General features: G+C 41.4%; 1 protein-coding gene across 1 annotated transcript in view; it reads right to left on the bottom strand.

The window, feature by feature from the left end:
- Positions 1–23,474, bottom strand: part of SPATA18 (spermatogenesis associated 18) — a 38,089-nt gene extending 14,615 nt beyond the window's left edge. Inside the window, exons 1-6 of the mRNA XM_058546383.1 lie at positions 23,127–23,474; positions 9,397–9,502; positions 9,161–9,276; positions 7,649–7,761; positions 3,059–3,154; positions 1,163–1,417 (exon numbers count right to left, since the gene is read on the bottom strand). Coding sequence (XP_058402366.1) covers positions 1,163–1,417; positions 3,059–3,154; positions 7,649–7,761; positions 9,161–9,276; positions 9,397–9,502; positions 23,127–23,213 — 773 coding nt within the window. The 5' untranslated portion in view covers positions 23,214–23,474. The remainder of the gene's footprint in view (positions 1–1,162; positions 1,418–3,058; positions 3,155–7,648; positions 7,762–9,160; positions 9,277–9,396; positions 9,503–23,126) is intronic.
- Positions 23,475–25,993: the final 2,519 nt, after the last annotated feature.

Below are 25,993 nucleotides of genomic sequence, written 5' to 3'. Positions count from 1 at the left end.
ATCATAGCAATGGGACCATTTGCAATCATTTCTCCACTCCAGAGCCTCGGTTTTCACCTACATCATTTTTGCCTATTTCGGGAGGAGGGGTGGTGCTGGGAGATCAAGTGAGCTAATACATGTGGACGTACTTGGTAAATTGTAAAGCACTGTATCACTGAAACATATGTTGCTACCAAGCACAGAGTGAATTATCAGACTAGCTAGCCCAAAGGAGATGGGCCCCCAAAACGGGAAGTTTTATAGAAGAGACTATGGGGCAAAATGTAGTGCAAAGCAGACTCTCTAAAGGGAAAGAAAAAAAAAGTCCTCATTTCTAGTGTTTGCCAGTTTCCACAGTGCAACTAGTACTGCCACCATAGCCAATTTCAAGCTATCAGTGTGACATCATTGAACTCAGAGTTAGGCAGAAATACCCAGAATCGGTTCTTGGGAGGCAGTACAAGCTGGCACCAGCAGGACACTGGTGGGGTGATTCCCAAAAATGAAAGACTAAGGTGACATTTAGGGGATTGGGGACCGGGGGTGAGGGTGGCTTTGATAGTCTGAATCAGGGCATGTTGGGGGTGGTAGGGGGTTGTTAGCAAGAACAAGGAAAATGCAGAGACTCCAAAGAGAAACATCCTGCTTTGTCCTCGCTTAACACTGTCGGAATGACCTGTCTCAACATTCTGTGCATCTGTAGAAAGGGATTCACAAGACGATCTGTGTACTCCATCAAACAAAGTGAGATGTAAAACAGAAATACCCTACAGTACAATGGCAGTTGGTCATCCCTGGAGAGAGGATTCCTAGGCCTTAGAGAACAGTACCCTCCTATTATGGAACATTCTTTCAACATGGGTAGCACCTCTTGCATTATAGGCCCACGCAAATCTGGTTTTAAGCCAAAGAACTTTCCTTTTGCATATCCCTGTTTCATTCCTTAAGTTTCAGTGTTAGCCCAAAATTAATTAGTGCCCAAGTACTGGCAATCCAGGAAGTGTTTTCTCTCTATGGAAGGGTGCAGTTAGAGAAAACCATCCCTTTACAATTCAAAACTTCCCATATTGTTAGGGTTTGGGTTCAGAGCGTCATTTTACTTTTTTTTTCCAAGCCAGGCTTTTATTACTAACTCAACCAAAGGAGCTTAAATGAAAAGATCTGTGAGAATTTGTCAGACCTTCCTTGGAGGGCAGATTTTTCAGCAGACAGAACAGCTATCTCGTCCTTCAGCGTTCGGAGCTGTTGCTCATAATCGGATACCACTTCCACGCTCCGCAACTCTTTGCTCCGCCTGTCGGCGCCCCGCTGCTCCGAGCCCCGCTGCTCTGATCTCCTCTGCTCTGATCTCCTCTGCTCCGAGCTCCTCTGCTCCGAGCTCCTATGCTCCAAGGTTCTGTGGCGGGAGTCCTCCTGGTTTTGAAGAGATTTAAGCCTGAACAGAAAGAAAAAAAAAATTTTTTTTTTTGAAAAGAAAGAAAGAAAAGAGAGGGAGGGAGGGAGGAAAGATAATAAGTGACAATTGGCATACTTAACAACAGAGGCTACTCTACTTAGCATGCCATTATTGCATTGGCAAACTCTGATGGAAATACATAGGAACAAACACGAATTAGCAAAGCGCAGAATTGCCAGGATCAGGGTGCTATGCTGTGTCTGCAGCTTGCATGGAAAAGGCTCCTGAAGAAAGGATATGCATTCACATCCTCTAGCAAAAGCAGAGCGGGCCTATAGTCATACTGTTCTATACTGGCCTGATCTTAACTGCACAAAACTCTGGAAGCCTTTGACCTCCAAAACCTAGTCCAGAAGCTGGTCAAAGATATACTCTCCTATCCTCATTAACTCTTCAATTCTCTCAACAGATGGAATATGGGGAAAAACTACCATGGAAATTGAATAACATCCACAATAGTAGGTGGAAGTGTGGACCTGTGAAAATAATGTATTACAGAAACAAACAAAGCTTCAGAAGTAAGATTGGCACCCTCATTAAGATACAAAGAGGCATGGCCATCATAAAACAGGAGCAAAAGCCGTAAGATGCGAACGTGGTGTGATGAAAATGACAATGGTGTAAGATGAAAAGGTAAGGGATAAGATTAAGAAGGATGTAGAGAAGCTAAAAATGCAATAGCAAAATTAAAAGCTGCCCTAGAAACAGTCAAGAACAGAATCGGTGCTACAGGAAATCACTGAGCAATATGATCAATGCGTGTGAGAAGCTTTATCAAATAGGAACTAAGAAATTAAAATGATGATGAGAGAGGAGATAGAAAATAGAACAGTGCTCCAACCTAAAATTTATGAGTCTTGTTGAAGAAATCAGAACAATTGGAACATGTGTAAAGGCCATAGAAAGGTATTCATATATATATGTACATACATGTATTTTAATACAACTCCCATTTGCTCTTTTGTGGGGAAAAAATCAAAATTAAGATTCAGGAAGGTATAACCTTAAAGGATCAGTGTTTATTTTCTAGAAATTTCCCTTCTAGAAATTCCCTTCTAGAAATTTATCTTTAGAGGATAATCTGAAATTTAAACTACGATTTACCACAAAAATTATCACAATGTTATTTCCAATGTTGGAAATTAGTATCAAAGTAAATATTCAATATTAGGGAAATACCCAAATGATGGAACATGATGGAACTATTTAAAACTAAGTTCTGCGGAGTTCTCTACTATTTTTTCTTAGTAATAAAGAAAAACAATGTTAAGAAAAACAATGAAAAAATAGAGTCCAAAATTGCATACTTAGACTTATTTTATAGTCTTAACTATATTTTTAATGTTTAATTGGAAGAAATATCAAATGGTAATAGTAACTGGCTCTGGAATTATGAGAGGGTTTTGGGGATCCTTTATACTATGTTGTACTTTGAAATTTTTCTATAGTAGATAAGTAATGTTTTTGTAGTAAGAAAAATATATAAAATATTAATAAAAATATTGCTGCCTTTCCTCTTTGATTATAAACAGATTCTTTCATATTGTAATGGAGCACCAAAAAAGCTAAATTCAAAGATTAATCAGCAGGCTGCAATAATCCTGTCATTTTTTTTCTTACTGCTTTCTTAGCTGATTTATTTCCTCCTCTGCAGCCAAAAGGGATATGGCCGATCTGTTCTTGGTTTCTTCAAGAGTCTTTTCAGTTGTAGCCAGACTGTAAGAGAAATCAGTAACTAAAGACAGATTTTCCAAAACTGGCAGACTTTCTAAATCAAGACATAGGGTCTCTTGGGAAATTGTGGCATATGATATAAATTCAACATAAACAAGATCAAATTATAAGACATCTGCATTCAATTAGATGATATTGCAAATATTATGGTGCACTTGTATGCAAAAACATGCTAACATCCTTTCTCAAAGTCAAACACAAAGAAATTATAGAGCTACAACTCCTCCTATGTAATAATTATTAAAATTAGAATATAAAAGACAAAGAAACTTGTAGAACTCCTTCTTCTCACTCTCCTAATTCATCTGCTCTAATTACAGCAAATCCCCAGGTTGCCCCTCTCTATAAAATCTCCGTTTTTCTGCGGAGATACCTATACTGATACCTATTCTCATTACTTTGCACTATAGAGATGCCTTCGACTTAATTTTCCCAGACTTCCTAAATATAAAAAAAAATTATTTGCCCACCTGTGAAGAAAGTCCTCCACAGTAACACTGAACTACCAAGTATTTTGTGTCTTCCTGCCTCTGACTTCCACCACTTATTGAGCATAATTTTCCTGAGTTTTCAACGTAACTTGGTCATTGTTAGTTTCAAGGACTCTCTTCACTGTAGGCAAATCCTAATAAATTATACTATTTCTTTAGGTCTATTGAAATTTAAAAAGAAATGGGAGTGCGGTGGATGACATTAGATGAAGGCCAATGGTTCTCAATTAAGTTGTCCTAGTACAGTGGGGGATCATGGGTTGGCAAAGGTTTCTTGACTTCTCCGACCCTACTTTCCTGGAACATCCAGGCTCTTTCATCACAGTCATCCTGAGGTTAAGAGAGGGCCACTGCTATCTAAACTCACACCAGTCTTCCTCACCCTTCGAGGGCCACACCAAATGCCACCGCTGACTCTCTCAAGCAAAGTTTGTCTCCCCTTCTCCCAAGCAACTCCAATGCTTGATTCACAATTATAATCACATTACAAACACACTGTGAATTATGTGAGGACAAGGATTATGTGTTGTTCATCTCTTTATCCCGAGGACGTAAAACAGTGCCTGTCACACAGTAGATATAAATAAAAAAACAAACTGAAAAATGAATGAACCAAATATCTAAAATCTAAAGTAAAGCCAAAGTATCAATAACTTCACAATAGGGCTACCGGAGGTTGAAAAGGAATTGCTGTGATTTAACTCAAATGTGAATGTTACAGGTTTTTAAAAGTATATATGGGAAAATGAACATTTTTATCAAAAGAAAACTGTAGAAAATAGAACCAAGAAAGGAAGGAGAGTATGAACAGGAATAAAGTAGTTTTTTTCCTCTCTCAAGACATGGCATATGTGTGAACTCATATACACACAAGCAAACATATGTGCTAATTTATCACCCTTGGGTGACATACAGAGAGAAGAAAGGGAGGTACATTCATGTGCCAAGCATTGTTTTAAGCAGGTTAACATAGTTCAATTTTTTGTTACAGATTTATTCATTCATTGAGCAAATTCCTGAGAATTTACTATGTGCCAGGCATGATGCTGGGTGCTGGGGACACAACAGGTCAAAATAGCAATACAAGACAGTGACCCCTTGGAGCTTCCAGTCTAGTGGATTATAAATTTGCAAACAAATTTTTTAAAGTTTCAAAGTGTGGTTAGTGCCATTCTTGGATCATTGTGGAAGAGAATTAAAGGAAGGAGAGAAGAAAGACCTTTCGATGTATAGTGGTCACAGACAGACTCTGAGATGTCACATTTAAGCTGAGACCTCAAAGATCATAAAAAGCCAGGCATGCAAAAGCCAGTGGAAGACTTCCGTTTTTCTGAAAGAGCAAAGGCTTCAAGGTGAGGAAGCAAACCACAGACTAGGTGAGGGGATTCTGGCATGAGATGAACGTGGAGCAAGAGGTAGGGCTCTGAGAGCCCTGGGAAGGAGTTTAGAATTTTTTCCTAAGTATAAAAGGAGGCTACTAACAGCTTTTAAGCAGGAGGGTAGCTTTAAATATTTGCTATGTGGAAAATAGATGGTAGCAGAACAAGAATGAAAGCGGGTAGCTGGTTCAAAGGCAACTGGTTGAGGCAAGAGGTATCAGAACAAGGGCAATGGTAGGAGAATAGAAGAAAGGGACAAGTGTGGGAGATGTTTAGGAGGTAGATTCAACTGGATATTCTAATAGATTGGATACAGGAAATGAGGACAAGTGAGATTCCTAACCAAAACCCAGGCATAAAATCTAGCTGTCTTCCCCTGTCTAGGGTTCGTCAAACCTGGGCAGACCTGTCCCATTCAGCACTGCATTGGAATTTGCGCCTTTGGAACTGAGTCACAACCAAACTGGTCTCCACCAGGTGAGACATGGGCAACCTCCTTGGGCAGGCCACCCATTCCACAGCAGGTAGCACCCTGGCTTTAGAGACAAGTAGGCAGAGTAAGAGAGAGAGAGGAGAGCTGGCTACCATAGAAAGTGGGGAACAGCCTCCATCATCTGTGACGCCTTAAATAAAAAATAGAATAAGAAACACAGGTGGGTTAAAAACAAGACAAAACAAAAAAACTAGGAAATCCATGGTAAAGCAGCAAGCACTTTCCCGGATGCAACTTTCAAATGAGGGGGGCAAAAGTGTGTATAGAACACAGTGCACACACAAATGATAAAGAAAACAGGGCAAAAGGTATATGAAAGGGTATATGGGTATTCTGAGGACTATTGCAAATTTTCTGTGTTTGAAATTTCCAAATAAAAAGTTTTTAAAAAGCATGTCATCATAGTTTCTTCTTATTCCATGGTGCCCCTTATGGGAAACTACAGATCCATAGTGATAAGAGGGAGGCAGGCATTCCTGGCTCCTATTGGTGCTGATAGAAGCCAAGAACCAGCAAAATCTCAAAGCCCTGCCTTACAACTAGAAGCAAATGGAAAGGCCTGGCCATCAGCAGCAGCGGCAGCCAATGCCCCAGGAAATCTAACCAGATAAGTCACAACTTAGCACCCATCAGCACAAGACTCTAGTGCCCAGGTGGCACCGAGGCAGCAAGAACCCAGAGGACAGTACGAGACCAAAATCCCCTCTCCTCCAGGACCAGGAGAGCATGCAAGCATCCCTCCACCCCTAGATACCAATGTAAGGGAGGAGGAGGGCAATGAGACTCCTTGAGAGGGTAAACACAGCCCCTCATGGAAGTTTGAACTTGGAATTAACTGAGTATTTACACAAAAAGAACTACAGTAAACCAGAAAAAAGTGGCAAATTTAAGGATCCTCCTCACCCCGCTCAAAACAGCTGACATACATTGAAATGAGTTGTAGAAATTCAGAGGAATCATGCTTTTTGCACATCACATTTGTAAATTTTAACTGCAGCAGCTATAAAACTGCTCATTGACAATGGTTCCAGTTGGAGAAATGAATGGGAGTGTGTGGAGGTAACTATATGTGTGTGTGCAAGCACTCACAAAGAAAAATATCTGGGGTAAAATATACCAAAATGTTAACAGGGGTGAGATAACAGGTGATTTTCATCTTTATACTTTTATTTGTTGTGTGCGTTTTGAGAAGGAAATTTGCATTACTTTTCTAATCGAACAAAACTAAATCAGCAGAAATGTTTTCCTTAGAAGGAAATCTCATCAGAGAATAAGGCAGAAATGCCACACCCTATTTCATGATACGTCTTAACTAGTCAAAAAAGAATTCCATGCTGTCCTGTACGTGTCAGCAGTGGAGCAACGCTGTGGTAGGAGAAACACCTTATTGATGGGTTTTTGTTGGTGTGTTGACTGCAGCTTCATACACATTTGTCTTTCTTCTTCAAGTACAAATGCAGTTTGCAATTTTCTTTGCAGTGATTCCTTGAGCTTGCTACCCTGGGTTTGCACATTGCCTACATCTGATGTCTGTTGCTGCCTGGCATTGCTTAACTTTTTTTAAAATACATTTTTATATCTAATAGTTATTCCAAAACCTTGAATTGTTTATTCTTTAAAGAGTCTGATCTCTCAGGCAACTATCCTCCCTAAATGAGTGCAACTGACAGGTAGATGCAGCCTGCTTCATCTTACTTTCGCTTTCTTTCTATTAATTTTTCTCTTTACCTGATCTTTCACTCTCTTTAACCCTTCCCCTTCTGCATCTTTTCTTACTTTCCTTCCAAAAGATAGACTTTCATTAACAATCTTCCCCTGTTTATAAATATGGGGTTCTATATATGGTTCTATGGAGAAGAAGGGGCTCCAGGAATGGAGCCGAACAGTTCAGGGTCTTAGGGACCATAATATAATGTCCCCAAATTCAGAGATACTGACTCCCAACTCACAGACACACACACACACACATACACACACACATACACACACACACACCATATTACTTATTTATAACTGTCTACACTTTACGGGCCATTATTCTCTTTTCAAGCTTAAAAATTAGATTAAGATCAAGCAGTTCTTTTTGGAAAAAGATAACTTGCATTCCTCTTACTCGTCTTGAACCTGGTTGAGTTGATTACGAGTTGAGTTCAAGTCAGAGTCTAATTGTTGTATGTCCCGATCCCGAACACCAGACTCTTTATGTCTCTCCTTATCAAAAGTGTCCTGGAATGATACACAAATCCAAAACTAGTCTGAATACATGAAACAACATAGACAGATGGCGAAAACATTATGCTGAGCAAAACAAGTCAAGCACAAAAGAGCGCATAATGTATGGTTCCATTTATGTGACGTTCTAGTGCAGGCAAAAGTAATCTAGAACAATAAAAACCACGAGAGTGGTTGCCCGGGGGATGGAGGGAGGTGACTGGGAAGTGGCACAAGGGAATGCTCTGGAGTGATGGAAATATTTTTTGTCTTAATAAGATGTGAGTTACACAGTCAAAGTTCATCAACCTATAGATTTCACTATAGGTAAATTATGCCTCAATTTTTAAAAAGACATTGAAATATCATCCTATATCTCTATACCCAGAACAACATCCACAGGGGGTAAAAATCTAAGAAGCATATATAAATCCCCAGAGAAAAAATTTGCTTAATGATAACTGATGTCTATAGAGTACTCACCACGTATAAGCTGTTTCACATGCTTATCACATTTAATTCTCACAATGACCCTATTAGGTCAGCAAAAGCATTGTCCCCACTCAACGAATGAGGAAACTGAGACATAACAGGTTAGACAACCTATCCAGGGCCACAGAAGATGAACTGGAATTCTGTCCAGTGTCTCCAAGCAGGAATCCTTCAGCCACTACCTTATAAAGCCCTCTTGCTTAGAATAGCCTGCCTTAAATGCTTTAATCTTAGAAAGGAATTTATGTAAATCTATATAAATATTTAAAATCAAGATTACTAATGCTTTGCTTACCCAGACATAATGTTGCCACTGCCTTAAGCAGGGTATATGTTCTCTTTCCAGCCTGGTCTTCAACTGTTAAACCACTGACACTGTCTCATGGAAACCACCAGTATCAACCACAAATTTTGAGACTATTTGTCAGTCTACCAGAATTGAGTTTTCTTCTTATCTTGGAAATTTCCATTAAGTTTTATTTCAATATTTCAGAATACCAAGCTTTCCCCATCTGACGATCTCTTTCTCTGCAGAGCCCCTGTGGTACCCTAACTGTCTGGGTGACTGATTTGACATTTAAAAGCTACTATTTAATGCCTAGTGTGGGCAAGCAATGTCGCAGATGTAGACGATCATCAGGCCTTTTTGATAGCTGGGGAAGCAGAGGTTCATTGATTTGCCTGAAATCACACCACAAGTAAGTAGGCAAAGCTGAGATTTGAATGCAGGTCTGTCTTAAGAAAAAACTCAATCTGTTATGCCGCATACTACTGTAAACAGAAACTCACCTTATACCTGTGTCCCAATTCCCTAAGGAAAGTTGAGCCCCTCACTAGATGAAAACCATATCTCACATACGTTTGAATTTCTAGAGCCCGATCAGGATGCTGAAAGCCAAGGGCGACTCTTTAGCATCCTTACCTGTAGAGAGGGGACCCTGCTGTCAACAGGTTTTCCCAGGGAAGCAGCAGTAAAGGAGGTCTCCAGCCAAGGCAAAAGGCGTGATTTGATTATTTCCACCCCATCATAATGTCCTCCTAGAAGAATCCACAAATCAGGTCAGCAAGAGAAATCCAGCCACACTAGCTCAGTCAGAGAGCACAGAGAAAAGAAAGAAAAGGAGGGAGAGCTGGTGGGAAAGCAGAGGCCATTCTCACCTTCTTGGGCTGCTGTCGTGAGGATCCCAAAGAGTTGTCCCTGCACTTTGGCAACTTGTTCAATGAGTTCAAGGCAATGATTTAGATTTTGATTACATGAGTTTGTCTGCAAAGCAAAACAGTAGACATCAGTGTATTTCCTTTATTCTAGGACCCACTGCAGGTAGACAAGGGCCTCACTTTACACAAGGGCTATCTGGCTCTGGGATGCTCCCAGGGGCAGAGACAGCTGTGTATTCACCAAAACATACTTTCCTTTCCTCCTGGGCACACAGCTAGACCGCTTTCCCAGCTTCTCTAGCAGTTCGTGCAGCCACATAACTGAGTTCTGGTCCATGGGATGGGAAGTGATGTGTGCCACTTCCAGGTGTGACACAGAAGAAAACCTCTTGAGTGAGTCTCTTTTTTATCTTTCTCATCTGCCAGCCAAACGCAGAGGACCCAGCAGAGGACCCCAGTGGCATAAGGGATGGTGGAGCCACAAGATTTGGAAGGCTGCTAACTGAACACTTGCATTGAACTGTTATGTAATCGAGAAAGTTTACTTGTGAGTGTTAAGCCACTAAGATTCGGGGGTTGTTTTAATAGCAATAACTCTGACTCTCTACTCAATGGAACCCTGCAGAAAATTCTTACAAAGTAAATAGGTCTTTTGTAACACAATGCAAATCACCACTTCCTAATTTGCCTGCTTTATTGGTTCTTGTCCTCTACCTAAGTTCAATATGTGCATAAAGAACACTACTTGTTAACAGTAAGAAGGTATCACTGGGTTGAGGATACAATGGAGAATAAGACAAAAAGATGGCCCAGACTAGATGCAGGCCAGATGGCAATGCAGATTAGGGGCGGAAACAGGAAAGTAGTCAGTTACCCTGCAGTGGAATAATAACTCTTATAGAGGGGTGAGGACAAGGTCTACTCAAGAGCCCACTGTCTTGGAAAGTTAGGGAAGACTTCCAAGAGGAAGGGAAATCCAAGCAGAGAAGAAATTAGGCAAACCTGGGGAAAGGAGTGGTTGGTTCAAGTGGTTGTAGCATATTCTAAGCAATAAGAACAGAACATGAAGAAGCCAAGAGGTGAGCCTTTTAGCTATTATTCTGCTTTTGTCATCTCTTTGGTGAGCTTTTACCATTTCCTCATTAGCCAACCCTCTAATTGAGTCTAACTCTAAAGGAAGGACCGCAACTACAAGCAACAAACAAATCATGTGGGTGGAAAAATGCAGAGATTTATGTGTCACCTCAAGCCATAATAAGGCACAAGTAGTGGGTGCCTCCTGGGCAATACGAATCCTGAGACAGGAAGCGGGGTTCAAGGAGGATGGAAACTGGAATGAAGAGGAGAAGTTCACATCACATACCTCCTATATGCCAGGCACTATTAATGCTTTACATATATAAACTCAGTTAATCCCGACAATAGTATAGTACACTATGAGACAGGTGTACCATTATTATCATAGCCATTTTCAGATGAGAAAACTGAAACACGAGAGGTTAAATAACTTGCCCAGGTTACTTAGCTAGTAAAAGGTCAGAATTGATACTGGACCCCAAGCAGCCTGGTTCCAGAGTCCATGCTCTTAACTACTAAACTACACTGACTTGTGGATCATGATTAAGCTGGAGTAGAAGGAGGACTGGATGACGTGACAAAGAGTGAATGGGGAGGGCAGTCAGGGAAGGCCCTTCTGAGGAGGAGACATTTGAGCTAAGTCCTGGCTGCAGAGCACTGGAGAAAGAGCACACCAGGCTGTGGGAACAGCAAGGGCAAAGGCCCTATTGCAGGAAGGAGTTTGACAACCTTGAGAACCAAAAGTAGGTGCATATGCAGGAAGCACAAAAGGTCAGAGGCTGACCGGACAGATCCTGGAGGGCTTTGCAGGCCTGGTAAGGAGCTTGGATAGAATGGACTCGTCATAACCTGGAGGAGCTGCTGGTTTATATTCCGTGCCTGGTAAATAGTACCTGGTGACTAGCTCTGCTGTAGCACTTATTTCTGTTGCAGCCATTTGTTTCTCTGTCTCATCCTTCTATCCCCTTCTCCCTAAGAGACCATGAGTTCTTTTAAAAAATGATTTTGTCTTTCTCTTGTTTGTATCCATTGCCACTAGTATCCATAGCAAATGGAAGGGCCCAAGAAATTTGATGAATGAATGAGTGACTTAACAGCATAATACTGACATGATCAAAACATTTGGAACCCACAGCCTGAACAGCTATCTCCATTCCTTCTCATTGAACCAACAACTCCTTGTCCTTGCTCTTTTACTCCTGCTCTTATCACAAGGAACTTCAACTCTTCCTTTATAGCCTTTTGCCCTCTGACTAGATGACACCATATGCTAAGTGGACAGAGAAGGGGCTTGGGGGGCAAGCCAACCAGAGTGAGTATCTCAACTCTTGCCACAGTTCTGTGTGATCCTGCACAGGTTACTCAACCTCTCTGAGCCCGTTTCCTCTCCAGGAAAATAGGGATAATGCCTTGCAGAGCGTTAAGAAAATTAAATCAAAATAATACATATCCAGCACCTCAGTAAATAGCAAATTTACAGAGACAGAAGGTGTTCAACAATCAGTACCTACAAGGTGGTATGCGGTATTGAAAGGAGCAATGGGTTTAGGAACAAGGCAAACCTTTGTTAAAATTTGGTTCTCCACTTATTAGCTGCATTCCCTTAGAAAAGACATTTTAAATATGAGCCTTTGTTTACTTGTGTTTAGGAGGTGGTTGATCTCACGAGCTAAAAACTTAGGTGCAGAGTAGAGGAGGTGCATAATAAACATAAATATTATTGTAGTATTATTACCCTATGCTCCTATGCCTCGCCCAGTGCCTGGTACAAATTACGTGTCCAAAGAAATGTTTGTTAAATGAGTTTGTACACACAACTTAAATAACAGAAGAGAATATACTATGTCAGACAGTTCCTGTTCCCAAGACATGTCACAACACACTACACCTTCCAACACAAAGTATTGCACAAGATACTCAAGTTGCAATGGAGTCATATTGTTCTACCAAACAATTACTCACACAAGATAAATAGAGCAAAGATATGAACTAATCATACTGTCTCCTAATTCCAAAGCACAGACTCTCAAAGTTCATTCATTCATAAATCATTGAGTTCCTATTACGTAAGGTCTTGGGCTGGCAGCTCAGGTAACAAAAAATAAAAAGTTGCCTGTTGTCAATGAGTTCACCAGCTGGGGAGTGGGATGGATAGTGGGAAACACACACAGGGGATGAATAATTACCTGAGAGTTTATTAAGGGCTCTAGGTGGGTAGTGAGCTATAGAAGAAACAAAACACACTCTGGTGAAGGGGGAGGGGTAAGAAGAAAGGAGATTTCAAGAGGAGGAACAGCAGGTACCAAGGCTGGAAGCAGCATGGCATATTAAAGGGGAAAGTGGAATATGGAGTCTAGACACCAAATAATGAACGACTTTATTTGCCACAGGAAGGGCTCTGGGCTTTATCCCATCACTGAAAGAGTTAATGGGGCAAGTAGAGGAGGATGGGTACGACAGGGTCAGACTTGCTTTGCATTTTACAAAAATCACTCTGGCAGGAGCAGACCAGATAGAGTCTGGATTAGAGAGTGAGTCTGGTGGGAAGGTAGGCAGTTGTAACTGTCTGGCTGAGAGATGCTGAGGGCTGTGGAGATGCCAAGGGTCCCCTAAAGATCCTTCCCAGCCCCAAATCACATCTGTATGAGCCAAGGTCCCACTGATTCTAGCTTTACTTGAGGAGAAAGTCAAGAGGTTTGGGAACAGGTAAGAGGTATGAGAGGTGGGATACTGTTTTCGGACTGTGTAGGGGTTCTAGAGGACCTTCAGATAGAGACATCTAGTAATACTACCTAACAATTATTGAGCAGTTACTCTATGCCAGCCAGACACTGTGCTAAGAGCTTTAAACACACTGTTTTGTTTACTCCTCTTAACAACCCTACAAATTGGATACCATCCATCACCTCAAATTCACCAAAGAAGAAAACAAAGATCTTAAGCAATTTGGAAGAAACAGTGGTTAAGCTGGAACATAAACCCATTTCTGCAGGTTCTGACACTGGAACCAAGCTCTCAACCACGATGATTTACCAAAAGCAGTTAGAAAGTAATCTGGATCTCAGAAGAGAGGTAGGGGTTGGAGGTGTGGCTTTGGAAGCAGTCAGCAGATGGGAAGAGCGACAGCCATATGCAAAGATGAGATCACTCTATACTCATGAGAAAGAGTATAGAGTAGGGAGACACCTGAGGGCAGAGCAGAGGGCAATTTTGCTATTTCAGCAGTGGGCGGAGGAAGAGGGGCCAGTGAATGAAAAACAAAACAAGAGCAGTAAGAAATAAGAGGACAACCAGGAGGAAAGATGAAGAAGAACCAGGAAGTAAAAGAAGGAGATGGTTTCAGGAAGCAGAAGGGCGTGGCTTATTCTCTGCTTCCCTCATGCATTTATATTCTCAACAAATCTTTGTGGACAGGGCTACTATGTGCTGGATGCTGGGGACACAGTGATGAATGACATAGCCTTTTGCCCTCAAGGAATTTATAGTCTAAGATATACATCTAAATAAATGCTAAACCAGGTACTACTTGCTGTAAAAGTAGGTCCAGATTTCAGAGGTGAGGCTCAAAAGAGGAAGCAGTAAGAAGCCAAGAGATTCAGGAAAGCCTTCGCCTGAGAAGCTTTCTGAGTTCCTCCTCCAAGAACTTCTAATTGCTCTAGTGTGGGGCATGGAGGCATTGAAATTTTTAAAAAGATTTCTAGATGATTTTTATGTGAAACCAAGATTGAGAACCACAGCATTTGTGGGAAGTGAGAGCAATTTAGTGAGTCTCAACCAGCACCCCCTAAAAAAAATTAATGAAAGGGAAAACAGAGTATATCACAATTACTAAAGCTAAGAGTTATTCGTGAAACTTTTGCTTCAGTTAGATATGCATAAGGGTGTATGTGCGCTATGGTGTGAAGTAAAAAGCATTGATTTCTGTGTGTAAGTCTTAAAAACACTGCCCCAGGGGATAGTGCCTTGGCCGTGTTGAGAGTCACTGACATGGGCAATGAGGAGCCACACAAACGATTCCTCAAACAGCTGTATACAAGTTGGATTGGAGGTGGGCATGATGCAGGCAGGGAAACCAATAGGAATAGGCCATATTATAGGTGTGGAACTTAATCTTCAAACTTATTCTAGTGGCTTCATGCAGAGGGGAAAGCAAGAGGTAAAGAAAGGGGGAGAATATTCAGGAATATAATCATCAGCACTATTAACATAAAGAAATCATGTTCTTTTAAAGCTACCCACCCCTGTGCAACAGAGATGGGCAAATGCCTCCTTTTGTAATCATGATGGCTGTAAAAATACTGTGAGCTCTGTTAGGGGCAGAATTCTCTGGACAGCATGAAGCTGCTATACCTGTGAGTCTTTGGCCTGCAGCTGCAGGTATTTTTGCAACAAAGTTCACTTGAGATCTGCCCTAAACATACCCTAGAAGCTGGTTTTCCCACACATGTAAGAAATGATGGAAGCTTGAATAAAAGTAATCGTAGTTAGAGGGGAAAAGTAGGAGATATTTGACTTCTATTTGAGAAGTAGAATCCTCAGGGCTTGATGAACCCATTGATGAGGCATGGTAAAGAGTAAAGGGGCCCAGGTTTCCGACTTGGGCTACAGAGGGGATTGTGATGCCATTGCCCAACCAGAGTCCACAAGCAGAGAACCAGCAAAACTAGAGAAAGGAAAACCAGTCCTGTTTGGTTCGTGTTGGGTTAGAGGATGTGGAGCATCCACATGGAGCTGTCTGGAAGGCAGATGGCCATTTAGGTTGGGAGCTCTGGAGAAAGGCCCTAGCTGGAGATAGATTTGGGAGTCACCAGCATCTGGGAAGTAGCTAAAGCCATAAATTTTGATAAGATGTGTCCATTGCTACAGACCAATCAAGGAGATAAGGACTAGGGAAAAAACATACTGGACTTGACTGACCATCAGGTGGCCTCTAATGACTGTTATGAGAGCAGTTATAGCAGAATGATGTAGGCATATTTGAGGTACTTCCAAATTGTTCCATGTTGAGGAACAAATGGGAGTTGAAGAAGCAAAGGCAATGAGGACAGATTACTCTTTCAAGAAGTTTCACAGTGTGGGGAAGCAGAGCAACAGGATAGCGGCTTTGTTGCCATCCCTTCAATGTCACCACTCTCTTGTCCAAACAAAAGCACATGAGCAATCGAGCCTAAATGTTGCCTAATTTCCAAGGTCCTTCATAGTATGCCTCCACAGGACTTACTCAGCCTTACTTTCCTCCAGCGATTCTCTCCACTCCAGCCACTATCCTGCTTTGCCGTTGCTCACCTTATGTGCGCACCAGGATGACCACCAATCCTTTGATCCTTTTCACTTCCTTCACTTCTGAGCAGCCTTGACCTTATTAACATCTCCTTTCATGAAAGCCAGATCATCCACGCCTCTACCAGTGGTTCTCTCATACCTACTATTCTATTTCTAATCCTGAATCACCTCCACAACATGAGAAAGAAAATTTATCATCACTAAATTAACAAAATTTATCACTAAATATTGCTAATCAACTTGCAAACTTTGGTTTGAAAAGCCATTTAAATCTATCAGTTTCAGTAAAAAATGTAGTTATTTCCACTTTAAGAAACTTCAGTCTCACACACACAAAATATGCTTCATATATATTAGATAAGAATTAGTACCAAAGGATTCATCACAATATTCTCTTAAAATATGAATGCTATTACAACATTAAATGATTTACCTGACTTTTTTCATTTTTTAAAAATACTTTTTTTAATTCATTTACATACAACAAGAATATCATTCCAAACCTGCCAATTAGAGAATTTGTAGATGAGCAAGGAAAAGAAATGAATAGCAGTAAGTATGTGGAGACTAGTCTGAGGGGCAGCATTTCGCAGCTCCTTGCAGTTGGCCATGGGGAAAACGAAAGGCCTAATTTCTACCTTCTTCTTTTCCACAGTCCAGGGTATGGGGATAGGGGAAAGGATGGCAGAAAACAGACGCAGCAAGTAATTGGAATTGCCTTACACCCTCCCTTCCTTGTAAGAGATAAGAGAATGGACTTGGCAAGCAAAAGATCTAGTTTCAAATCCAAGCTCCACTCTTTCTACTAGTGGAGTGACCTTGGGCAGGTGAACTGCCCTCCTGAGGTTTGGTTTTCTCATCTTTAGAATGTAGAAAATAACAGGCAACGACTCTTCCTGTAGGGAAGTGTAGTCCCACATATGGGCAGCCTTTCAAGTACAAGACTTTGTTCCCCAAATCAACCCTCTACTCTACTTCATGGCTGACCTTGTCACCACACCACAACCTCCACAACAAAGTTTTAAAACTGAAACATTGAATTTTAGATACAGGAAAAAGGAGGCTTATATATACCCCATCAATTTAGCAAAAGTTCTATTTAGGCTTCTCCACTGGATTTTAGTGTCTTGACCCATAGTTAATATTACTATTGGATTTCTTTGGTTATTTATTCTCCTTAAGATTTAAACAATGATGATGTTTACATCAACCAGTTTGTCCAAGAGGAAAATAAGAAAAGTCAAATAAAAAAGTTGATAGCATCTCCATTAAAAATAAAATCCTTAACCACTTGTCAATTTCTTCTGTAGCCATGAATTCATCATTAGTAACTGGCAGAAATGGCAGAACCAATTAAATATTCCACGTGCTTTCTCATATTTCTCAGGATCCCTTACAATTAGATTGGAGCCACATAGCTAATTCTGGCCAACGGACAGCGAGTAGAAGTGATGTATATAACATAAGAGGAGCACAAGTTCTTCGCACTCTCTCTTCCCCTGCAGACCTTTGAGGTCTCTAGGTCTCATGATGAGATTGCAGCTCCACCAGATGGAGGGTGCCTGAAGCCGAGCCAATGACGGAGGAGAGCTGCCATCAGACTTTGCGTGAATGAGAAATAAATCTCTGTTATGCTGAGATGCTAAGAATTGGCGTTCTATTCATTACTGCAGCATAGTCTGGCTAGTAAAGAGATAAAGGTCCTGAAGGGAAGAAAAATGTTCTCTTCAAATTTACTAATTAGATTAAATGCTCAAGAATGTAGAAGTATGCTTACTAAGGGGAAGGGGTGAAGGCGGCCAGGGAGTCTGTTTGAACACACCATGGCAACTACATCGCCCTTTTGTACTAAGAATCAGGCATATTTTGGCAAAGGCAGCCTCCATTTCAACCTCAAAGATTATTCTAAAACAAACAGAGTAGACATCACTTTAAGATCTCCTTTTTATGTGCCGATATTTAATATGCTGTTTTCACTTGTAGTGCAGATTTCTGTCACACAAGAGGAGAGTAATGCGAGAGTAGCACCACCAGCCCTCCCTACCGTCCCCACTCATATATCAAACGATCAAAAGTTTCCAGATTGTAATGTCCTGGTGTCCATTATTTTACTTTAAGGAATATCGTAACCCCTATCTTAGAGAAGGAGTTATTAAGGGTATGGTAAGTTCTTACCATTTGCTACTGTAATTACATACAGCACATTTTAAAAAGTAATAAATCTCAGAGCCTCTCAGCAAAGTTTAACTCCCTAGTCCACAGACTCTGGGTGGAAACAAAAGCATCTCAGAGGGAGGAGAGTTTCAGCCCAGAGTTGACCTTCTCTGGGGACTGCTAATACTGTAAGGAGGTTGATTTCTCTTCTCATCTTAATATCTCTATGGAGTAATGAGGTAATTAGAATCCAGTTCTGCGTAGGTGGTTATTTGACCCTTTTACAGAATTGACCAATAAAACCATACAAATGTTGCATGATAAACTGGGAGCATGTGGGCCAGCATACTCTTACATTAACCTTAAGGACCATTCTCAGAGTCTTTGACCTTGTTTACTAAATGTGTCAGCATAGTTTATAAGAGACTGATTCATATAATCTCTTGCCTAAAGTATCGCCCAGCCCCGTCGGTTCTCCCTAGAGTTTCCCATCATGCAACAGCTAGAACAACCTTTCTAAAACACAATCCAAACATATCTCCTCCTTGCATAATGCTTTTAGTTTCTCCCCATTGCTCTCAGGATAAAGTTCAAACTCCTTAACACACCACCCAAGGCTTTGACCATCTGGCCCCACCACATCACCTCCTCAGCATCATCTCGCGTCCACTCCCTGCCTTCAAAATTCACAGGCCCCTCACCTATGCCAGCTTTTTGATTCCTCCCTGCTTTTTGCACATGCTGTTTCCTCCATCCTTCGTCCTCTTCTCCAACTTGAAGCTCATCATTAAGATGCAGCTGACATTTCTATTCCCCACACCTAGCACAGATAGGGACATCATAAGTTCTGAAAAAATATTTGTTGAATTAATAAATTAATGAATAAATGTACACTGCTAAATGTGTAAATAGAGAGTGTCTAACCCAAACTTTTACACATAGCAGAAGCTAAGTAACCATTTGTTGAATGAATTATTAAGCTCTTAATAATTGTCTCAGTTCTTGGTTGAACAAGAAAAGATTCTCTAGGACTCTCACCAACATTCTTAGTAACCACAAAGGAGGAAAACAATTTCTGAAAGTTACATATTCACACCAAGCTGTCCCTGAACTTCTAGTGGACTCCAAGTTTTAAAGGCCAAGTAGCGTAGTTAGTCAGCATCTATTTAATAACTAAAAGAAAACAAGTCAGCAATGTTTGCTGTCGTTTTCATGATTTGTTTATCTAGGGGGGGTTTGAAAAATATCTCTTCTTGGATTTTTTTTTAATTTTTTAAAAATCAAGCAAGAAGCAGTTTTTCCTAAGGCCCAGAATATTCCTAGATGTTACTAAGATTAAAAACAAGCCAACAAATAAACAAAAAACAAAGGCTCTGGGGCAGAAAATTACATTTTTAAAGAATTTACTGTCTCTGACAACATATATAGGACACAATGAAACAGGCTGTGCACGAAATGGTGGTGATGGCCGGAGTAAGGCAGAGGAAACGGGAATGAATATGAAGAAAATTATATGAGAGAAGCTTAGAAGAAAAACTAAATAGGATCTAACTGTTAATCCAAATAATGGCTAGTTTGGAGGAAAATCAAAATTTTGCATTGTGTTTTAGAATTAATCTGTTCAAGTTATTTATCTATTTTACCTGAAAATAACTTTTTCCTAGGGAGATAACTTTAATCATGTTCCTAATTCTCGAGGAGTATATATGGCTTTTCTTTTGCTGAATTAATTAGAACTAAATCAATGTGGTCAGTCAGCAAAATCAACCTTCCATAGCAAATATGAATTACAGCTTTTAATGAACATAGTTCTCTACAACCAACATTTTAACAAACGTAGTTTGCTACAGTGAATATGCTTCATCTTAAGGTTTCAAATCAAAAGTCCTTGGAACTAATAAAACAACCGTACAGTATTACAGGAAAGCTCTTAGCAATTGACCAAAACTCAAACTACAGATGACAAGATGCAGAATAAGTTTAGATGTAACCTAAATTTTGGTAGGTGGTGTATAGAAATTTTCTCATCCTCTCTCTTTAGCTACACAAAAAAACTGTTAAAAACACTTGCACTCTCTCATTTGTTCTGGTTTCAATCCAATTTTAATAAAGGCTGAATTAAAGGTAATTGGAGATCATTATAAATTCAATACTGGATACGAGGTCTTAAGAAGAAAAATGAGTCCAAAAAACTGCGATCGGGGAGAATGGCGGGGGCATTCAGTCAGTCATTATTTATTGAGCAACTACTAGCAGCCAAGCATTATTCTAAGTGCTGGGAATATAGTGATGAGCAAAAAAAAGGAGAAATCTCTCCCCACTGGAGCTTACTATGTTAGCGGGAGGAGGGGTGAGGGAAGACTGATAATACACAAAATAAAAGAGTAAATAAGTAAAAATTTAGAAAGTGTAGATATTAGAGAAGAAATAAAGCAGAGAAGGAACACAGTGAGTGCCAGGGTTGAGGGTAAGAGATTACAATTGGAAACAGAATGGTCTCTCCTGAGAACGTGACATTTAAGCATAGACTTGAAAAAGGTGAAAAAGTGAGGATGTTGATATCTCGTTGAAATATCAACACGTGAAAGTTTTCTAGGCAGAGAGGAATAGCGAGTGCAAAATGCCTGAAGCTAGAGCATGGCTGGCGTGCTCTAGAACTGTTCTGTCCACTACAGTCGCCACTAGCCATACGAGACTATGTGAATCTAAGTTAATTAAACTTAAATGAAATTAAAAATTCAGTTCCTCAGCTTGCACTTGCCACATTTCAAATGCCCAATAACCACCATATTGGACAGTGCAAATACAGAACATGTCCCTCATCATAGAAAGTTCTATTGGACAGCTTTGCTCTAGAAGGAACAAGAAGGCCAGTATTGCTAGAGTGGGTTGAGCAAGAGAAAAAATAATAGATGACGTGACAGAGTTTAAAGGAGCACAGTTGTGTAGGAGCCTGATGGCTATTGTAGGAACTTCGGCTTCTATTCTGAGATAGGAAGTTTGGAGGGTTTTGCCAGAGGAGTAACTTGATCTGACTTGACACTTAGAAGAACCACTTTGGGTTATTATTTTTGTAATAATCCAGAAGAAAGATGATCAAAGGTGGACAAGGGTGGTAGCAGTGGAGGTGGTGAGAAGTGCTCAGGTTCTGTGAGAATTTAGAAGCTGGTACCAACAGACTATGTTGGTGAAAAGGATGTGGAGTCATGACGAAGACAAAAGAGTAAGGAAAGAGGTCAGTGGTTGGGACATGGGAGCGAATAGGTTGGTTTTAGATTGATTTGACCTTGAGATGACAATAGCACAGCTGAAAATGTCCAGTGAGCAACTGGAGAAGTCAGAGCCTAGTTGAGAACAGGCCCTAAATTACATGAACATAAGTATGAGATTCATCAGCATATGAATTAAGAGATGAAGCAGGAATGGAGGTTGAAGAGAAGATCTCTAAAGTCTGGCCCTTAAAGAACAGCCACAGGAGGCAAGTGGGTAAGGCAAGGAGAAAAATAACAGATTATTAGAACCTTAGAAGAATGGAGATGTCAACAGTCAAATGCAACAGAGATGCCAGACAACTCAGGAAAAATGATGGTGCCCAAAAAATGGCCACAAAATTTGGAAAGGCATTGGTCTCTGAATGTGCAGTCTCTACTATGTGTGTGTGTGTGGTGGGGGGTTGGGGTGATGGCAGGAGGGAAGCTAGATTGAAAAGGTTTCAGTGAGAACAGAGGAATTGGATGGACCACTGTTACCAAGAAGGGAAAGTGTAATAAACTTTGGCATTTCTCAGTACTTACAGGTAGTTTCTAAAACAGTCGTTCAATTTAATCCAGCCAAATGCTGGTGTGTCATTTGTGTTAAATGTTGTCTTGTGACAAACTGAGTATATTTTTTAAAATTCAGAGTTTATTTAGGCCACAGGGCAATAAAAACATTTTTTTGGAAGACGTAGTTTTAAGAAGGATGAATACATGTACTAGGATTTGTTACTCTTAACCCCTGATAAGTAGCAAGCACATACTTTTAAAGGTGTTGAGGAACCCAAGTCTTTTGTGACGAACAGGTAAATTTAATTTTCCTGAAATCTTGATGGAGAAGGAATAGTCAGTGCTTTAAAAGTGGGCAAAGGGAATAAACACTAGAAAGGAAGGCAAGGAGAAAACTGGAGCTGTTCTTTGAGCTCTCCTCCACCCCAAGACCCCTGGTTAAAGGGTGAACAGGAAAGCCCAAGGACTCAGGACAGCACCCACTTGTATTTTTCCTGGTAGGTTTTCAGAAACAAGCTGATCTAGACTCAAAAAACTGAGATCTGAAAAAGAACTTGACATCTCGTCTAGTCCAGTCTCTCCCATTTAACAGACGAGGTACTGAGACACAGGGAGAATTGCCCCAGGTCGTTTAGCTATGCAGTGCCAGACCTAGACCCTAGGGAGGCTGATTCCTCAGCTCTGTCTGCCTCACCTTCTACTTGCTATGTAAGAGTGGGACTCTCCTGTTAAAGGCAGACGGAGCCCGAGTTGGGTAGGGATTAATGAGACTTCAAGAACGCTCATGGGTTTGATGACAGAATATTGGCTTCTTACAAAAGCCTTGGCAACAGGCCTTCTGAAATCTGCGTTGGTGTTGAAACTGCGTTACTTGCCATGCTGACCTGCACACAAGTGAAACCCGCAATGTTGACAAGTGTTCGTTTCACTGATTTCTGTGTAATAACTCCTGAGTGTATTTTTATAAAAATTCATTCTGATACAACCACTGGGTATCCTCAGAATGGGAGACTCGCGGAAAGGCAGGAAGAAGGGTGTAGTAAAAAATTTGAATTGGAGGTGAAGGGGTGGGTTGCTGGCGGAGGGGATGCAAGGGAGAGTGGCAGGCTGGACCAGCACGGCGGCGGATCACAGCTCTTTCCCGTTGCTAGGGCCGCCAGCGTCCTTGGTTACCGCTGGGCAGAATGCGCTCTCTCCTCGCGGACTCCGAGTCCCGCGCTCTGCCCTCCGCGCGGCCCCTGCGCCGCCTCTCCCGGCGGGGAGAAAAGGGCAGCGGCAGACGCGTGCCCCTCCTTCCTTCCCCGCGATCTGGGTCCAAGGCTGGGTCCCCGTTAGGAATCGCAAACGCTGAGGCTTTGCAAAGCGGCCGGCCCTAAGAAACCCCCGCCGAGATCTGTGTGTGCAAGGCACTAGAGGGAGGGCGGGCCCCAGGGGTCTCCCACCCTAACTCACGTTGTACTCGCTCAGCCAGGACTCTAGCTTGTCCTGCATCGATCGTAAAGATTCGTTGGAGACCAGTTTCCTCAGGTTTTCCGCCATCGCTCGCTTTTCCGCTCGGCCTCGTTGTGGGAGATGGAGATGTGGAAGGGAAGAGGCAATGGTCTCTGCAGGACCGCGGAGTGATAAGGCGGGAAGGGTGTTATCTTCCTGAGGGGCTCAGAGCGCGGCTGGTGTTTCCATCCTCCCCCTCGGGTGGGACCGGGCAGGGTTCGGGAAGCCGGGGGGAGGTGCCCTGGGCCACAGCCTCCGCGCCTCATCCGCTGCCCGGCGCGGTGTCCTGGCTCCCCCGCGGCCGCCCGGAGCCCTAGCCATAAATACCCGGGCGATTATTAAACAAACCTTGACGTGGGCGGGCGGGTGCTAGGGACCCGCGTCGCCCGCAACGTGGCAACGCTCGCGTCGCCGCCCAGTCCCCACCGTGCCCTCCACCCACCTCCGGCCCAGCCGCCCTCCCGCCGCCTGCAGGCGCCCCGGCCACCCGCCAGAGCGCGCCATGTCGCCGCTCCTGCTCCTGCTGCTCTTCGTCCTGCTGCTGCTGCTGCTGCTGCTGCTGCTGGCCCAAGAGGAGGGCGCCCTATGCCACTGAGGCTCCGGGTTGAGCCGGGGGCTGGAGGACACCGAGACTGCAGATGGCGGCCGGGCGATCCGTCGATGGACAGAGACGGGCCTGCAGAGTGGGATGGCGGACAGCCGGAGGCTTCTAGTCTAGAAAAGCAAAGGGTATTTCTCCATAGACATTTTTCGTTCTTCATAGGATCCTAAGAAAGCACCTGTTTGGCTCTTTCCTTTATTCTTCACTTCTCAGGGCTTTAATTCTGCTTTTGTAACACCTAGGGCTTACCTGTATGAACCTTACTTTAACTAAATTTCGATTCTTCCTGCTTCTATCCTTTGCTTTGTTCCTTGGCCCACTGGGTGGGTGCCCAAGTAAATAGATTTAGCTCCAAGAGGTTCACAGATTAATGTTAATCCCTTAGGTTTAGACAAGATTTGGTATATTTTTAGAATCACTGAGCACTCTAAACTTTCATTTAATTCTGAATTCTCTGAGACTTTGTGAGAGTTCAGACCCAGTTTGGCACTATGTCAAAAGGGTGTATTAAGCCACAGTGATAGTTTGAACTACTTAAGAAATGAAGCCATTTCAACCATCATTAAGCACTTTAGAAGCCCTTATTTTATATGCCATCAAACGATGTGCTGATTGCAAATGATCCTTATCTATTCACTAGAACAGTAGGGGTGGAGCAGGGCCTCAGGAGGTAACTAGTTTAATTCAGTTCCATTTCTTTAGGTACTTGAAAATATATAAACATTGCATATGTCCAGGTGCCATAAACTTCAGAATTTTCACCACCTCTTATTTTAATTTCTCTTAATTAAATGGTTTACTTAATTAATAGTTTTACTGTCCTCTAATAAAAATGAAAGGCCCACTTCTGAAGCCTGTGTTCCTACTATTTTCTGTAGACCACAAAATAAGGACTATAAAAGTTCTTGTTACCAGAAGAAAAATTTGGAACCATGTGTGGTGGTAGATGTTAATAGACTTACTGTAGTGGTCATTTTCACAACATATGCAAATATCGAATCATTATGTTGTACACCTGACACTAATATAATGTTGTATGTCAATTTTATCTCAATCAAAAGAAAAGAAAAAGGGCCAGCTCAGTGGCGTAATGCTTAAGTGGGTGCTCTCCCCTTCGGTGGCCCAGGGTTCACAGGTTCGGATCCCAGGTGCGGCCCTATGCACCTCTTATCAAGCCATGCTGTGGCAGCGTCCCATATAAAGTAGAGGAAGATGGGCATGGATGTTACCCCAGGGCCAATCTTCCTCAGCAAAAAAGAGGAGGATTGGCAACAGATGTTAGCTCAGAGCTAATCTTCCTCAAAAAAAAAAAAAGAAAGAAAAAGGAACTATAAGGGTACATAACATGTTATTTTATCATAGTAGAATAATAATTACTAAAGTAAAAAAACATATACCAAAAAAAGCTCCACTAAATATTCCTTAGACATTTTCGTCCTATATTTTATAAAAAATATAAAGAAGAAAGAAAGGAAAGGAGAAAGACCTCACAGATTTCTTAATTTGGAGCCAACAATTGCATATTTCAATGGGTATTTGGAATCTTTGAACAGTCCTATTTGCTTATTCATAAAAAAACAATTCAGAAAATTTGCTTGTGTCAGATTAGGGGTTAAATCCTCTTCCTTGCTGTGGGTATCTTAATTAGCCTCTTATCCTTGGTTTTATCATCTGTAAAAGAGGGACAATTGTTTTTAATTAGTAGCATTATTATGAGACTCAATAAGATAATTCATGCAAAGTATTTACCACAGTGCTTGGCATATACTTTAGCAAGCGCTTTAATAAATGCTGTGATCACTATTACTACTTTTAATAGAGAAAACTAGGTTGGAAACAACCTAAATCTGCAACAATAGGGTAATTGTTGAGCGAATCATTCAATGAGATGTTGCACAATAGAAATCTTGCTATTGAAGAACATCTATTATCTAGGAATTTTCACTATATAATGTGAAGTGAAAAAAGCAAGATACTAAGTTATATATATTGTGTTATATTCTCCAATATGAACCCAAGGTATGATTATGAGTGATTTTAGTTTGCTTCTTTACAGTTCTCTGATTTTCCAAATTTCTACCATGAACATGAATTGCTTTCATGAAAACTTAATTCAGAAACAAAGTTACCTAAAAAACTTTACCACCCTCAGAAAAATGTTAGCCAAAACATCAATATTTAAGCTGACTCAGAATAGAATACACTTCGACCAAACGTCCATATTACT

Source organism: Diceros bicornis, chromosome 8 (genome assembly GCF_020826845.1).
Source record: "Diceros bicornis minor isolate mBicDic1 chromosome 8, mDicBic1.mat.cur, whole genome shotgun sequence".
Classification (NCBI taxonomy): Eukaryota; Metazoa; Chordata; class Mammalia; order Perissodactyla; family Rhinocerotidae; genus Diceros; species Diceros bicornis.
This window is presented reverse-complemented; position numbering and strand designations above follow the sequence as displayed.